Here is a 15,945-nt window from a genome sequence, read left to right as displayed (position 1 = left end):
TGGAACGTGTTAGGTGCCCACAGTACGGTCTGATGTGGGGGAGCCCTGGAACGTGTTAGGTGCCCACAGTAGGGTCTGATGTGGGGGAGCCCTGGAACGTGTTAGGTGCCCACATAGGTTATGATGTGGGGGAGCCCTGGAACATGTTAGGTGCCCATAGTAGGGTCTCTTGCGGGCGGCAGAGTAACTATGTAACATTAAGGTATCGGCTTTAGCAGTTACACATGAAGTCTTAGATTTTGGGGAACCCCTCAGTCTGGAAATCATATGACTCTGTCGAGTTGCTGGGCCATGTTCACACTTATTTTTTTGGCCTGAGCTTTGCATCTGGTTAATGTGATTTATTATGTCCTGAATATTGAGGGTCTTGGTGATAGAATGAAGAGACTCCGCCCCTTAATAATTCAGGTGCACCGTGGGAGGGTCCGTGCACCATGGGCAGGGTCTGTGCACCAGACTATGCTATTCAGACTCCATTAAAAAACCTATATTACATCCATACATACATATATTACATATATATATATATATATATATATATATATATATATACACACACACGTGTGACGTCGTACATGAAACCATGTGCTGGATGTAGTGGAGGTGACACGTGTAACGTCGTACATGAAACCATGTGCTGTATGTACTGGAGGTGACACGTGACGTCTTATAGATTCGGTCCCTGATTCCACCTCCTTATATAAGTAGCTTATGGCTGAACATGGCTTCATGTATGACCTCACACGTGTCACCTCTAGTACAGACAGCGCACGGTATCAGGCGTGACCTCATGCGTGTCACCTCTAGTACAGACAACGCACGGTATCAGGCGTGACCTCACACGTGTCACCTCTAGTACAGACAGCGCACGGTATCAGGCGTGACCTCATGCGTGTCACCTCTAGTACAGACAGCGCACGATTACATTTATCACTTGTCAGATATTTAGGAATTGTTGTTTTCGGTGATTATTTCCGTACACGTATGACGCTATTTCTGCCGCCGCCTCTTTTATCCCGATCTGGTTTTGAGCATCAAGGAAAAGACCAAGACGTGAAGAATCTTCTGGATTGTCTCCTGATTGCCGACACCCTACATGTATACTACTGCCAGCATGAGGCCGAGCCCCGCACACCTCACCCTGCAGGGGTGGTCGGACTACCTCACTGCTTACACCACTGCTCTATAGAAAGGCTGTGAGGCTACCTTTGGGTAGTGTACATGAGGAGAGATCTCTGACTACTGCATTGTGCTGCAGGTCCGAGCGCTGGTCACACTTTAGGACCAGAAGTGTTCTGAGGTTCTGGTTAACACTGCAGCCTTTGTCTCCTGAGCTATAACATCAGTAATAGAACTACATGTCCCACAATGCCGTACGGCCGGGACACAGAACAGAAGGCACCAGGGCGGACACGGTGAGAGATGGGTTTATTTGCAGCGAGCTGTTCAATCCGGTTTATAACACAAAAGTCCAATAGTCAGGCTAATCCAGGAGAAGCACAGGTCCCAGTAACACCCTGCACCCCCCTCCCACACATGCACACCTGGTCCTGCTCTATACTAGCCCCCATCCTGGACCACTGAACTGACACTCTAGTTACTGGCAGGTCTGGGCCGTGTGTCTGGAGCGGACGCTGTCTCTGGCGCCTGCCGTCCTTTGGGGGAGGGGCTCCTGCTTCTCCCTCGGGTTGTACCATGGAGAAAACCTCCAGTCATGTGGTGACTCCACAGTGAAGCGGGGTCCTCTGACTAGTCCATTGGTATTAGATGAGTGGGGTCCAGCTCTCAGCGCCCCCCTGCACAGTGGATGGTCAGGGTACTTCAGGACTCACCGATACCCTGCAGAGCAGCTACGCTGGTGCCAAGAGTCGGACCCCCACCATACAGATCAAGGACTAGGAGACGATCCGAGGCAGAGTCATATGACTTCTGGTATCTTGATGCCGCGCTCCGTGTACGCAGTTCATACTACGCAACGTCTGAGCAGAAACAAGATGTGATCCAACAGGGGAGAGCAGAAAAGCATCCACAAGGAGATGAGACCCCAGCTGTGAGCACTCCCCCACCGTCAGCTCTGCTACATCCACACACCACCTTCATCCATACTTGTCACTTACTGGTCACCACATCGTATCCTCACCGGCTCGGCCATTCCTTGCTGGTTTTATGTGCTCGTGACATGGCGAGAAGCGGGACGTTACATTCATGACCGTGCGTACAAAAGAAATGTAAAAAAAACCTAAATACAATGTAAAAAAAAAACTGTAAAAAATAAAAATGAATGAGATGCAGACACAAAACCCCCAAACACTGAGCACGCCCGTCACTGCCCCAGGACAAGGGGGCAGGAGGGAGGAGACAACATGGAGACATGCTGGGCTGCACCACACTCGCAGTATTTGGCACAAGGTGCGGGGTCTACACCAAAAACAAGTGACAAAAAATAAAAGTCCGGACGTCACCAGGACCGATCTCGGATCACATGTAAGCTGGTGGACATGGCCGCCACCAGCACCCCATAGGAGGCGACGGGCAATGCTACTGGATCAGACTCTGTAGGGGAACGGCGTGCTGGGTGACCCTGTAACCGGCCGTGACCCTGTTTACCTTTCCATGCCCAGTCTGCCCCGGGATACAGGCTCTGTCCACCACAATGTGACCACTGACTGTCCGGGGAACACTCTGCTTCCATCATATAACGTCATCTATCAGTGCAAATTCCAGAGAGCCGCCATCATAGTCACATGTGCAGCGCGCTGGAGCCCATCACGACCACCGCAGATCCATCGGCTCGTCCACCATCCTCTCTTTACACATCGTAAACATATAGCAGCGTCCATAGCACAGGAAGATCGAGGGCAGGGAGAACTCCGGGCAGAAAATCGAAGAAAGCGGGAGGAGAGAGGACAACAGACGTCAGTTGTGCTGAGCAGAAGACAGAGGGCGCCGCAGCATCGGCACTAGGACAAGGGACTGGTGGCTTAGGGTGGACAAGGAAACACCACTTCAGGATGGACAGACAGGGAGCGGGCAGACGTCATGTACACGGCACGGACAGCTGTGCCCGCCGCGCCTCCTGTCCCCGCAACGTCACTGCAGATATCTGTAGACCTTGAAGCAATGGTTTCCCGAGTCGGCCACCACAACGTGACCATCAGAGGTGAGTGCCAGCCCCTGCGGGCCGTACAGGGGGTCAGCCATGGTGTTAATGTAGGACAGAAACGAGCCGGAACTGTCAAAGACCTGTGATGGAAGGTAATAAAGCATGGGGAGAAAAAAGGAGGAAGACAAGGGGTTAATAGAAACCTGAGAGGAGAGGGGTGTGCTGTGGGGGGCGCTACACCACAACGTGAGAGTGACTGGGTAACACATAACCCTCCCCCCACGCCCATCCTTGTACAGACCCTACAGCCGGGGTCAGAAACCATTGGTACGCCAGCTGCTGTGAAACTACAACTCCCAGCATTCTCCATTCTCTTCCATGGGTGTGCCAATCACAGCGGAGTAAGTACAGTAAGCATGCTGGGAGTTGTAGTTTTACATCAGCTGCAGTGCAAAAAGTTGCCTACCGCGGCTCTACACCATGTTTCCTCCATCATCAACACCTCCCCCCTCTCAACCAATATGTCCACACCTGGATCCGGCTGTTTCCCCAGTCAGCCACTATGATGTTTCCGTTAGAATCCACTGCAACGCCGGTCGGAGCATTAAATTGCCCGTTCCCCTCTCCGTGAGAGCCAAACTTGAAGAGGAATTCTCCATCTGCACTGTACACCTGAAGAGACAGGGGGAGGGGGGGAGTCAGCCAAGGTCCAAAGGAGCAGGAGCAGGAGGAGGAGGAAAATCAGCCAAGGTCCGAAGGAGCAGGAGGAGGAGTAAATCAGCCAAGGTCCGAAGGAGCAGGAGGAGGAGGAGGAAATTCAGCCAAGGTCCGAAGGAGCAGGAGGAGGAGAAGGAGAAGGAGGATGAGGGGGAGCGTCAGCCAAGGTACGAGGAAGAGGATGAGGAATAGGAGGAGAGTCAGCCAAGGTACGGAGGAGGAGAAGGAGGAGGAGGGGGAGAGTCAGCCAAGGTACGAGGAAGAGGATGAGGAGTAGGAGGAGAGTCAGCCAAGGTACGGAGAAGGAGGAGGAGGGGGAGAGTCAGCCAAGGTACGAGGAAGAGGATGAGGAGTAGGAGGAGAGTCAGCCAAGGTACGGAGGAGGAGAAGGAGGAGGAGGGGGAGAGTCAGTCAAGGTACGAGGAAGAGGATGAGGAGTAGGAGGAGAAGGAGGAGGAGGGGGAGAGTCAGCCAAGGTACGGAGGAGGAGAAGGAGGAGGAGGGGGAGAGTCAGCCAAGGTACGGAGGAGGAGAAGGAGGAGGAGGGGGAGAGTCAGTCAAGGTATGAGGAAGAGGATGAGGAGTAGGAGGAGAAGGAGGAGGAGGGGGAGAGTCAGCCAAGGTACGAGGAAGAGGAAGAGGATGAGGAGTAGGAGGAGAGTCAGCCAAGGTACGGAGGAGGAGAAGGAGGAGGAGGGGGAGAGTCAGTCAAGGTACGAGGATGAGGAGTAGGAGGAGAGTCAGCCAAGGTACAGAGGAGGAGAAGGAGGAGGAGGGGGAGAGTCAGCCAAGGTACGAGGAAGAGGATGAGGAGTAGGAGGAGAGTCAGCCAAGGTACGGAGGAGGAGAAGGAGGAGGAGGGGGAGAGTCAGTCAAGGTACGAGGAAGAGGATGAGGAGTAGGAGGAGAAGGAGGAGGAGGGGGAGAGTCAGCCAAGGTACGGAGGAGGAGAAGGAGGAGGAGGGGGAGAGTCAGCCAAGGTACGGAGGAGGAGAAGGAGGAGGAGGGGGAGAGTCAGTCAAGGTATGAGGAAGAGGATGAGGAGTAGGAGGAGAAGGAGGAGGAGGGGGAGAGTCAGCCAAGGTACGAGGAAGAGGAAGAGGATGAGGAGTAGGAGGAGAGTCAGCCAAGGTACGGAGGAGGAGAAGGAGGAGGAGGGGGAGAGTCAGTCAAGGTACGAGGAAGAGGATGAGGAGTAGGAGGAGAGTCAGCCAAGGTACAGAGGAGGAGAAGGAGGAGGAGGGGGAGAGTCAGCCAAGGTACGAGGAAGAGGAGTAGGAGAAGGAGGAGGAGGGGGAGAGTCAGCCAAGGTACGAGGAAGAGGAGTAGGAGAAGGAGGAGGAGGGGGAGAGTCAGCCAAGGTACGAGGAAGAGGAGTAGGAGTACGAATGAGGAGGACAGAAGAGAAGAGGACGACAAGAGAAGCACAAGAGGCTCACCTTCACTGAGTGGTTGTGGAAATCTGTCACTATAATCTCATTCTTGTTATTGACAGCCACAAAATGGGGACCTGAGAAGAGAAGACACATCCCCTAATGACAAGCCCCAATCACCATCCAACGTCCATACCTGGCTCCACCCATTACTACATAAGGGCCCCTCCCACTAGGAAGTCTTCACCAATCACAGTCATAATTACCATCAAGACTCCCAGTCTGCTGCTTATCTCCTGGGTTGCGGCCTCCGAATCTCCCGACCAACTTCCCATTAGACTGAAAGATGAAGATGCAGCAGGACTTGTTGTCCACAACAATCAGATGTCCATTCCGATCCACGGCCACGCCCTTAGGACCCATGAGACGCCCGACGCCCACCTTGTTCTAAAGACAGAAGACAGAATGACAACATGGAGAGACAAAGAGACAGCCAGCAATGACGTGATGCCATGGAGACAAAGAGACAGCCAGCACCGACATGAAGCCATGGAGAGACAAAGAGACAGCCAGCACCGACAAGACGCCATGGAGAGACAAAGTGATAGGGACATATGGATCCCTCCGTATGTTGTAGAGGTCCTAATTAGATAATTAACAGGCCTAGATGGACTGCAGCCATCTTCTTTTAGGCCTGGAGAACTGATTAAGACACAAGATGGTGGTGTATCAAAAGAGTTCTAATTTTATTGTAAGAAAAAGGTAGTTTAAATACATTACAGTCAAAGAGCTGGCTTGGCTATTCTAATCAGTATATAACATGATTGGTCATAGAGATATAAGACAAGCCTGGCACATGACTATTGGCTGAGGCTCATTATAATCTGCATCTCATTATAGCTTTCCACACTGGGATGGACTTTCCCATGAAACAAAGAAGGATTCAAAATACTTATGTGTGAGCTAACATCCCAGACTGTCTATATGTATATATCATGGCAAAAGAGATAAGATGACACGTTCCATAGACCCTGTGTCTATACACACTCTAAGTGACCTTCATATACCATAAAATATGACAGAGTGCCCAGATACCATAAGATTAATACTTTTGTTGGTTATGTGTCCATACATCATGTAAAGGAGATAAGAGATATACAAAGTCAGCTGCATCTTCTCAAAATGAGGCCCTTGAGAGATAAGGATTAGCAACCTCTGCATTTACGTTCATTATCACATTCCTTAAAGTCTAACAAGGGGCCTCCTTGACTTAAGCAGAAAAATACATACTTATACAGTTTATATGTGAAAGAGTACAAGATGGCTGCCAAAATACAAGATTAGAGGACTTAACTCTAACATTTCCCCCATTTTGAGATGGTTGGACAAAGAGACAGCGAGCACTGACATGAAGCCATGGAGAGACAAAGAGACAGCCAGCACCGACATGAAGCAATGGAGAGACAAAGAGACAGCCAGCACCGACATGAAGCCATGGAGAGATAAAGAGACAGTCAGCACCGACATGAAGCCATGGAGAGATAAAGAGACAGTCAGCACCGACATGAAGCCATGGAGAGATAAAGAGACAGTCAGCACCGACATGAAGCCATGGAGAGATAAAGAGACAGCCAGCACCGACATGAAGCCATGGAGAGATAAAGAGACAGCCAGCACCGACATGACAACATGGAGAGACAAAGAGACAGCCAGCACCACACAACGCCATGGAAAGAGATGGCCAGAACAGGCACCAGGATGCAAGTAGAGACAGTCAGAAGTACAATGTGATGTCCTGATGACCCTACAGACATGGCGCACCCTGGTGACAGTGAGTAGAGCGCACAAGCGGAGATATTTCCTACACGTGTCACAAGGCTCCAGACTGACATCTCACCTTGAATTTTCCCTCAGGAGAGAAGATGCTGACCCAGCGATTGTCATAATCTGCCACAACAATGTCGCCGTTCATGTCCACGGCCACGCCTGTAGGACGCTGTAGCTGTCCCGGGGATCGGCCTCGTACCCCAAAACGCAACTTAAACTGCCCCTCATTGGAGAAGACCTGTGTTAGAGAGAGGAAGGAGAGGTGAGGAGCAGGCGGTGGAGGGGCGGCTGTGAGGTTACTGGAGGATACACCCCACCTGTATACACTGGTTGTTGCTGTCCGCCACCACAATGCGGTTGTTACTGGAAGCCGAGATACCTTGTAAGTTGGAGAATTCACCTTTGTCTCGACCACGGGACCCTAAAAGGAAAAGTCAATCGTGAGCCAGAGCGAGTAACACTGGATCAACCCCACGTCATGTCTCACCACGCCTGAATTTATTGATCTGCATACATATCGCCCCCATGTCCTGCAGTGCTACACACAAACTCATCAGTCCACATGATCTACAGTCCACGATTTAGGAGCTGCAATGTGGTCTCAATAACCCATTAGGATATTTTCAGTGTGTTGGGAGGACATGTACAGGCAGACAAGGGTGCTGCCACCAATTGATCACATCTCTGACATCTATCCCTCCCATCATCTCTGACACGTGGCCCTTAGTCTACACATGTCTGACATCTATCCCTCCCATCATCCCTGACACGTGGCCCTTAGTCTACACATCTCTGACACCTATCCCTCCCATCATCCCTGACACGTGGCCCTTAGTCTACACATCTGACATCTATCCCTCCCATCTTCCCTGACACGTGGCCCTTAGTCTACACATCTGACATCTATCCCTCCCATCATCCCTGACACGTGGCCCTTAGTCTACACATATGACATCTATCCCTCCCATCATCCCTGACACGTGGCCCTTAGCCTACACATCTGACATCTATCCCTCCTATCATCCCTGACACGTGGCCCTTAGTCTACACATCTGACATCTATCCCTCCCATCATCCCTGACACGTGGCCCTTAGTCTACACATCTGACATCTATCCCTCCCATCATCCCTGACACGTGGCCCTTAGCCTACACATATGACATCTATCCCTCCCATCATCCCTGACACGTGGCCCTTAGTCTACACATCTGACATCTATCCCTCCCATCATCCCTGACACGTGGCCCTTAGTCTACACATCTGACATCTATCCCTCCCATCATCCCTGACACGTGGCCCTTAGCCTACACATCTGACATCTATCCCTCCTATCATCCCTGACACGTGGCCCTTAGTCTACACATCTGACATCTATCCCTCCCATCATCCCTGACACGTGGCCCTTAGTCTACACATCTCTGACATCTATCCCTCCCATCATCCCTGACACGTGGCCCTTAGTCTATACATGTCTGACATCTATCCCTCCCATCATCCCTGACACGTGGCCCTTAGTCTACACATCTCTGACATCTATCCCTCCCATCATCCCTGACACGTGGCCCTTAGTCTATACACGTCTGACATCTATCCCTCCCATCATCCCTGACACGTGGCCCTTAGTCTACACATCTCTGACATCTATCCCTCCCATCATCCCTGACACGTGGCCCTTAGTCTATACGTGACATCTATCCCTCCCATCATCCCTGACACGTGGCCCTTAGTCTACACATCTCTGACATCTATCCCTCCCATCATCCCTGACACGTGGCCCTTAGTCTATACATCTCTGACATCTATCCCTCCCATCATCCCTGACATGTGGCCCTTAGTCTATACATGTCTGACATCTATCCCTCCCATCATCCCTGACACGTGGCCCTTAGTCTACACATCTCTGACATCTATCCCTCCCATCATCCCTGACACGTGGCCCTTAGTCTACACATCTCTGACATATATCCCTCCCATCATCCCTGACACGTGGCCCTTAGTCTACACATCTCTGACATCTATCCCTCCCATCATCTCTGACACGTGGCCCTTAGTCTATACGTGACATCTATCCCTCCCATCATCCCTGACACGTGGCCCTTAGTCTGCACATCTCTGACATCTATCCCTCTCATCATCCCTGACACGTGGCCCTTAGTCTATACATGTCTGACATCTATCCCTCCCATCATTCCTGACACGTGGCCCTTAGTCTATACATGTCTGACATCTATCCCTCCCATTATCCGACACGTGGCCCTTAGTCTACACATCTGACATCTATCCCTCCCATCATCCCTGACACGTGGCCCTTAGTCTGCACATCTCTGACATCTATCCCTCCCATCATCCCTGACACGTGGCCCTTAGTCTATACATCTGACATCTATCCCTCCCATCATCCCTGACATGTGGCCCTTAGTCTATACATGTCTGACATCTATCCCTCCTATCATCCCTGACACGTGGCCCTTAGACTACACATCTCTGACATCTATCCTTCCCATCATCCCTGACACGTGGCCCTTAGTCTATACATCTCTGACATCTATCCCTCCCATCATCCCTGACACGTGGCCCTTAGTCTATACGTGACATCTATCCCTCCCATCATCCGACACGTGGCCCTTAGTCTACACATCTCTGACATCTATCCCTCCCATCATCCCTGACACGTGGCCCTTAGTCTATACATGTCTGACATCTATCCTTCCCATCATCCCTGACACGTGGCCCTTAGACTACACATCTCTGACATCTATCCCTCCCATCATCCCTGACACGTGGCCCTTAGTCTACACATCTCTGACATCTATCCCTCCCATCATCCCTGACACGTGGCCCTTAGTCTACACATCTCTGACATCTATCCCTCCCATCATCCCTGATACGTGGCCCTTAGTCTACACATCTCTGACATCTATCCCTCCCATCCCATCATCCCTGACACGTGGCCCTTAGACTACACATCTCTGACACCTATCCCTCCCATCATCCCTGACATGTGGCCCTTAGTCTATACATGTCTGACATCTATCCCTCCCATCATCCGACACGTGGCCCTTAGTCTACACATCTCTGACATCTATCCCTCCCATCATCCCTGACACGTGGCCCTTAGTCTATACATGTCTGAAATCTATCCCTCCCATCATTCCTGACACGTAGCCCTTAGTCTATACATGTCTGACATCTATCCCTCCCATCATCCGACACGTGGCCCTTAGTCTACACATCTCTGACATCTATCCCTCCCATCATCCCTGACACGTGGCCCTTAGTCTATACATGTCTGACATCTATCCCTCCCATCATCCCTGACACGTGGCCCTTAGTCTATACATCTCTGACACCTATCCCTCCCATCATCCCTGACACGTGGCCCTTAGTCTATACATCTCTGACACCTATCCCTCCCATCATTCCTGACACGTGGCCCTTAGTCTATACGTGACATCTATCCCTCCCATCATCCCTGACACGTGGCCCTTAGTCTACACATCTCTGACACCTATCCCTCCCATCATTCCTTACCTACTCGGAGGATCATCTCATCTTCTATAGGGTTCTCCTTCTTCTTGTTGGTGCTGTACATACTGGATGGCCTCCTCACAGCCTTCTGTCTTATATGTCCACCACTTGGGGACTTCACCCTGCGTTTCACGTCTTCTGGTGAGGCCGGCACATCTCCAGGCTTCACCGCTCTAACCCGGTAGGGGCTTCCACGCAGAGGCTGGCCATAGAGGCGTAGGGAGAGCTGGTGTTCCCCTTCATGGCGAGGAGTGTACAGCACCTCATAAGTCCCATTCTTATTGTCAGTCACCTCTCCATCCTGGGCCCCTCCGTCTGGACCCGTCAGCTGGGCTTGTAGGATGGCATTACCACTTCGGACTAATTCTCCATCTTTGTCTTTGGTGGTAACAGTGACAGAGGTTTGATGTCCCACCAGGGCCTGGCGCAGACCTTCCCCCGTAGCCACGGAGGCATAAGCCACAGCACTAGTGGTGAGCAGGGCACCCAGGTTCTGCAGAGATCGGCGCAGTCCATCTGTCTCCACTCGAAATTCTAGCTGCGGGTTCTGCTGCGGATGGAGAGGAAAATCTCGGGAGGCCAATTCGTTCAGCCGCTCACTCATCTGCTTTCTGACCAGGAGGACTTCAGTCTCTGAGCCGTGGCCAAGGGCCTGCTCGGTGAAGCGCACGCTGCTCTCCATGTTATCTAGACCTTGTCTGAGGGACGAGAGCTGAGCCTGCAGAACCTGAGAACACAGAACACAGAGCTCAGCTTCCTGCTCAGGAGTATATACTATATACCGCCCCCCAGATCCCTACCTTCTGCTTGCTGACAGATATGCTCTCCAGATCTTGCAGCAGCGAGTTCTTCCTTTGCTGTAGCGCTCGTTCCAGTTCCTCAAACGTGGAGCAGATCTCATTCACGGCGGCGGTTTTCCTCTCGCAGAGCTGACGGCTGATTTCGCCCACCAGGTCAATAGCGGAGGTCAGCTGGGGGATCCTGAGGGGAGACAGCAGACACCTGGTGAGATAACACTACGAGGGACCTACCCCCCCCCCCCCCCCCTGTCCTGCTGCGGGGTCTCCCCGTCTGATGAGTGTAGTAGTGAGTGGTACCGGCTCCTGATGCTGTCCAGCTGGCTGCGCAGTGACGCCTTGTGCTGCTCCAGAACATCTTTGAGAGGGACGGTGCAGTGCTCACGGTGCTCGCCCTCGGTGCACTCCACACACATGGCCGTCTCACAGGGGCCACAGTAATACTCCATTGTCTGCCAGGAGGGAAGGAGAGAGTTATGGAGGGTCCGAGAAACGGGGGTCCGAGGGTCACTGTACACAGATCTATGGCAGAATAAGGGGGTGACCGGGGCAGGATAGGGGGTGACTGGGGCAGGATAGGGGGTGACCGGGGCAGAATAAGGGGGTGACCGGGGCAGGACATGGGGTGACCGGGGCAGGACATGGGGTGACCGGGGCAGAATAAGGGGGTGACCGGGGCAGGACACGGGGTGGCTGGGGCAGGATAGCGGGTGACTGGGGCAGGATAGGGGGTGACTGGGGCAGGATAGGGGGTGACTGGGGCAGGATAGGGGGTGACTGGGGCAGGATAGGGGGTGACTGCTCACCTTGCCCTGGTGGCTGTGGCAGGATAGGGGGTGACTGGGGCAGGATAGGGGGTGACTGGGGCAGGATAGGGGGTGACTGCTCACCTTGCCCTGGTGGCTGGGGCAGGATAGGGGGTGACTGCTCACCTTGCCCTGGTGACTGGGGCAGGATAGGGGGTGACTGCTCACCTTGCCCTGGTAACTGGGGCAGGATAGGGGGTGACTGCTCACCTTGCCCTGGTGGCTGGGGCAGGATAGGGGGTGACTGCTCACCTTGCCCTGGTGGTTGGGGCAGGATAGGGGGTGACTGCTCACCTTGCCCTGGTGGCTGTGGCAGGATAGGGGGTGACTGCTCACCTTGCCCTGGTGACTGGGGCAGGATAGGGGGTGACTGCTCACCTTGCCCTGGTGACTGGGGCAGGATAGGGGGTGACTGCTCACCTTGCCCTGGTGACTGGGGCAGGATAGGGGGTGACTGCTCACCTTGCCCTGGTGACTGGGGCAGGATAGGGGGTGACTGCTCACCTTGCCCTGGTGGCTGGGGCAGGATAGGGGGTGACTGCTCACCTTGCCCTGGTGACTGGGGCAGGATAGGGGGTGACTGCTCACCTTGCCCTGGTGACTGGGGCAGGATAGGGGGTGACTGCTCACCTTGCCCTGGTGACTGGGGCAGGATAGGGGGTGACTGCTCACCTTGCCCTGGTGACTGGGGCAGGATAGGGGGTGACTGCTCACCTTGCCCTGGTGACTGGGGCAGGATAGGGGGTGACTGCTCACCTTGCCCTGGTGGTTGGGGCAGGATAGGGGGTGACTGCTCACCTTGCCCTGGTGACTGGGGCAGGATAGGGGGTGACTGCTCACCTTGCCCTGGTGGCTGGGGCAGGATAGGGGGTGACTGCTCACCTTGCCCTGGTGACTGGGGCAGGATAGGGGGTGACTGCTCACCTTGCCCTGGTGACTGGGGCAGGATAGGGGGTGACTGCTCACCTTGCCCTGGTGACTGGGGCAGGATAGGGGGTGACTGCTCACCTTGCCCTGGTGGCTGGGGCAGGATAGGGGGTGACTGCTCACCTTGCCCTGGTGGCTGGGGCAGGATAGGGGGTGACTGCTCACCTTGCCCTGGTGGCTGGGGCAGGATAGGGGGTGACTGCTCACCTTGCCCTGGTGACTGGGGCAGGATAGGGGGTGACTGCTCACCTTGCCCTGGTGGTTGGGGCAGGATAGGGGGTGACTGCTCACCTTGCCCTGGTGGCTGGGGCAGGATAGGGGGTGACTGCTCACCTTGCCCTGGTGACTGGGGCAGGATAGGGGGTGACTGCTCACCTTGCCCTGGTGGTTGGGGCAGGATAGGGGGGTTGCAGACGTGTGGCCATCACATGGGAGGACGTTCTGCTCCTGTCGGCCGCTCTCGGGGCTCCTCTGTAGAACTTCCATCAGGTTGGTAATGAAGAAGTTGTTCTGTAGAGCGGAGACCCCTCGTTCGGGCAGGATGGAGGTCTGGCGGCACACGGGGCAGGACAGGGTCAGGCTCTGCGGGGGGATGTAGCTCTGCAGGCACCTGGAGGTAGACATAGAGACAGAGCGGATTAGCGGAGATTACCCGAGTGCTCCCGATCCATCCCACATCTGTGCTGAGGAGCCTCTATGGGGTTTACATGGGACTGCTGACAATCCACAGCTCACTCCAGAAGTCCTGGATTACGGGGCAGATTATAATTCTCTTGACCAAGTCTTCTAGAATCTTCCTCTTTGCCTCTTACATTGTGGGCGACCACTGATGTGCAGCAGAACTGTGAGCGCTGTTCATATAATATAATAATCCCAGGACCGGGGTGTGATCAGTGTGATATAATAATCCCAGGACCGGGGTGTGATCAGTGTGATATAATAATCCCAGGACCGGGGTGTGATCAGTGTGATATAATAATCCCAGGACCGGGGGTGTGATCAGTGTGATATAATAATCCCAGGACCGGGGTGTGATCAGTGTGATATAATAATCCCAGGACCGGGGTGTGATCAGTGTGATATAATAATCCCAGGACCGGGGGTGTGATCAGTGTGATATAATAATCCCAGGACCGGGGTGTGATCAGTGTGATATAATAATCCCAGGACCGGGGGTGTGATCAGTGTGATATAATAATCCCAGGACCGGGGTGTGATCAGTGTGATATAATAATCCCAGGACCGGGGTGTGATCAGTGTGATATAATAATCCCAGGACCGGGGGTGTGATCAGTGTGATATAATAATCCCAGGACCGGGGGTGTGATCAGTGTGATATAATAATCCCAGGACCGGGGGTGTGATCAGTGTGATATAATAATCCCAGGACCGGGGTGTGATCAGTGTGATATAATAATCCCAGGACCGGGGGTGTGATCAGTGTGATATAATAATCCCAGGACCGGGGTGTGATCAGTGTGATATAATAATCCCAGGACCGGGGTGTGATCAGTGTGATATAATAATCCCAGGACCGGGGTGTGATCAGTGTGATATAATAATCCCAGGACCGGGGTGTGATCAGTGTGATATAATAATCCCAGGACCGGGGTGTGATCAGTGTGATATAATAATCCCAGGACCGGGGTGTGATCAGTGTGATATAATAATCCCAGGACCGGGGGTGTGATCAGTGTGATATAATAATCCCAGGACCGGGGTGTGATCAGTGTGATATAATAATCCCAGGACCGGGGGTGTGATCAGTGTGATATAATAATCCCAGGACCGGGGTGTGATCAGTGTGATATAATAATCCCAGGACCGAAGTGTGATCAGTGTGATATAATAATCCCAGGATCGGGGGTGTGATATAATAATCCCAGGATCGGGGGTGTGATATAATAATCCCAGGACCGGGGTGTGATCAGTGTGATATAATAATCCCAGGACCGGGGTGTGATATAATAATCCCAGGACCGGGGGTGTGATATAATAATCCCAGGCTCGGTGCCCGCTCCCTCTCCCCGCACCACTAGGGGCAGCACTCACTTCTCACAGAAGGTGTGCAGACACGGCAGGACCTTGGGGACGTGATAGCGCTCCAGGCAGATGCTGCAGATGAGGAACTGCTTGTCGATCTGACGCACCACAGGACTCGCCATGGTCGCAACGTGGAGGCTTCACGAGAAAACCTAAAAGGAGGACAGACAGGTCAGAGAAGGGCGTGACAGGAGTGGGGGCTAGGAGGGCAGACGTGGGGGTTGGGGGCGGTCAGACGTGGGGGTTGGGGGCGGTCAGGAGGGCAGACGTGGGGGTTGGGGCGGTCAGGAGGGCAGACGTGGGGGTTGGGGCGGTCAGGAGGGCAGACGTGAGGGTTGGGGCGGTCAGATATGGGCCTTGGGGGCGGTCAGGAGGGCAGACGTGGGGGTTGGGGGCGGTCAGATATGGGCCTTGGGGGCGGTCAGGAGGGCAGACATGGGCGTTGGGGGTGGTCAGGAGGCCGGGCAGGGAGACATCTCACTCACATTCCTCCCAACTTTTGAAAAGTAAAGACACAATGTGCCGCCCACTTGTATGTTGACTCCACCCATTCATTTTTCATGTGCCCCCCACACAGTATAATCCTCCTACAGTCACCTGTAAATTATATGCCCCCTACATCTCTGCCCCAGTTTCATGCTGTTCTCCCCCCTTTCATCTGCCCACAGTTTCATGTCCCCCTGTCTCTGCCCCAGTGTCATGCCGTTCTCTCCCCCCCGTCGTATATATTTTTTGTCCAACTTGAAGGTATAAAACGCCAGCTGCTACCAGGAAGTGGATGAAAACAGAAATCTGCGGCATTTAAAATATAACTTTTATTGTCG

General features: G+C 53.3%; 1 protein-coding gene across 2 annotated transcripts; it reads right to left on the bottom strand.

Annotated features, from left to right (window-relative positions):
- Positions 1-1,356: 1,356 nt before the first annotated feature.
- Positions 1,357-15,269, bottom strand: TRIM3 (tripartite motif containing 3). Of its 2 annotated transcripts, XM_075261152.1 has the most exons (11): positions 15,131-15,269; positions 13,454-13,688; positions 11,646-11,797; positions 11,349-11,529; positions 10,552-11,275; positions 7,338-7,441; positions 7,091-7,258; positions 5,460-5,640; positions 5,260-5,330; positions 3,635-3,775; positions 1,357-3,243 (listed from the first exon to the last, which is right to left on the bottom strand). In XM_075261152.1, exons 1-11 carry the CDS (start codon positions 15,241-15,243, stop codon positions 3,091-3,093), a joined length of 2,223 nt encoding a protein of 740 aa, XP_075117253.1. In that variant the 5' UTR covers positions 15,244-15,269; the 3' UTR covers positions 1,357-3,090. The 2 variants fall into 2 exon arrangements, with proteins under 2 accessions (XP_075117253.1, XP_075117254.1); XM_075261153.1 differs by lacking the exons at positions 13,454-13,688; positions 15,131-15,269 and adding an exon at positions 12,404-12,428.
- Positions 15,270-15,945: the final 676 nt, after the last annotated feature.

The sequence above is a fragment of the Leptodactylus fuscus genome, assembly GCF_031893055.1.
Source record: "Leptodactylus fuscus isolate aLepFus1 chromosome 2 unlocalized genomic scaffold, aLepFus1.hap2 SUPER_2_unloc_1, whole genome shotgun sequence".
Taxonomy (NCBI): domain Eukaryota; kingdom Metazoa; phylum Chordata; class Amphibia; order Anura; family Leptodactylidae; genus Leptodactylus; species Leptodactylus fuscus.
This window is presented reverse-complemented; position numbering and strand designations above follow the sequence as displayed.

Coding starts and splice junctions, on each gene's coding strand:
- TRIM3 (XM_075261152.1), bottom strand. CDS start 15,243: ATGGCGAGTCCTGTGGTGCGTCAGATCGACAAGCAGTTCCTCATCTGC. Junction 5,641..7,090: donor CTCCTGAGGGAAAATTCAAG/GTGAGATGTCAG, acceptor TTCTGTCTTTAG/AACAAGGTGGGCGTCGGGCG. Junction 5,331..5,459: donor GCAGACTGGGAGTCTTGATG/GTAATTATGACT, acceptor TTCTCTTCTCAG/GTCCCCATTTTGTGGCTGTC.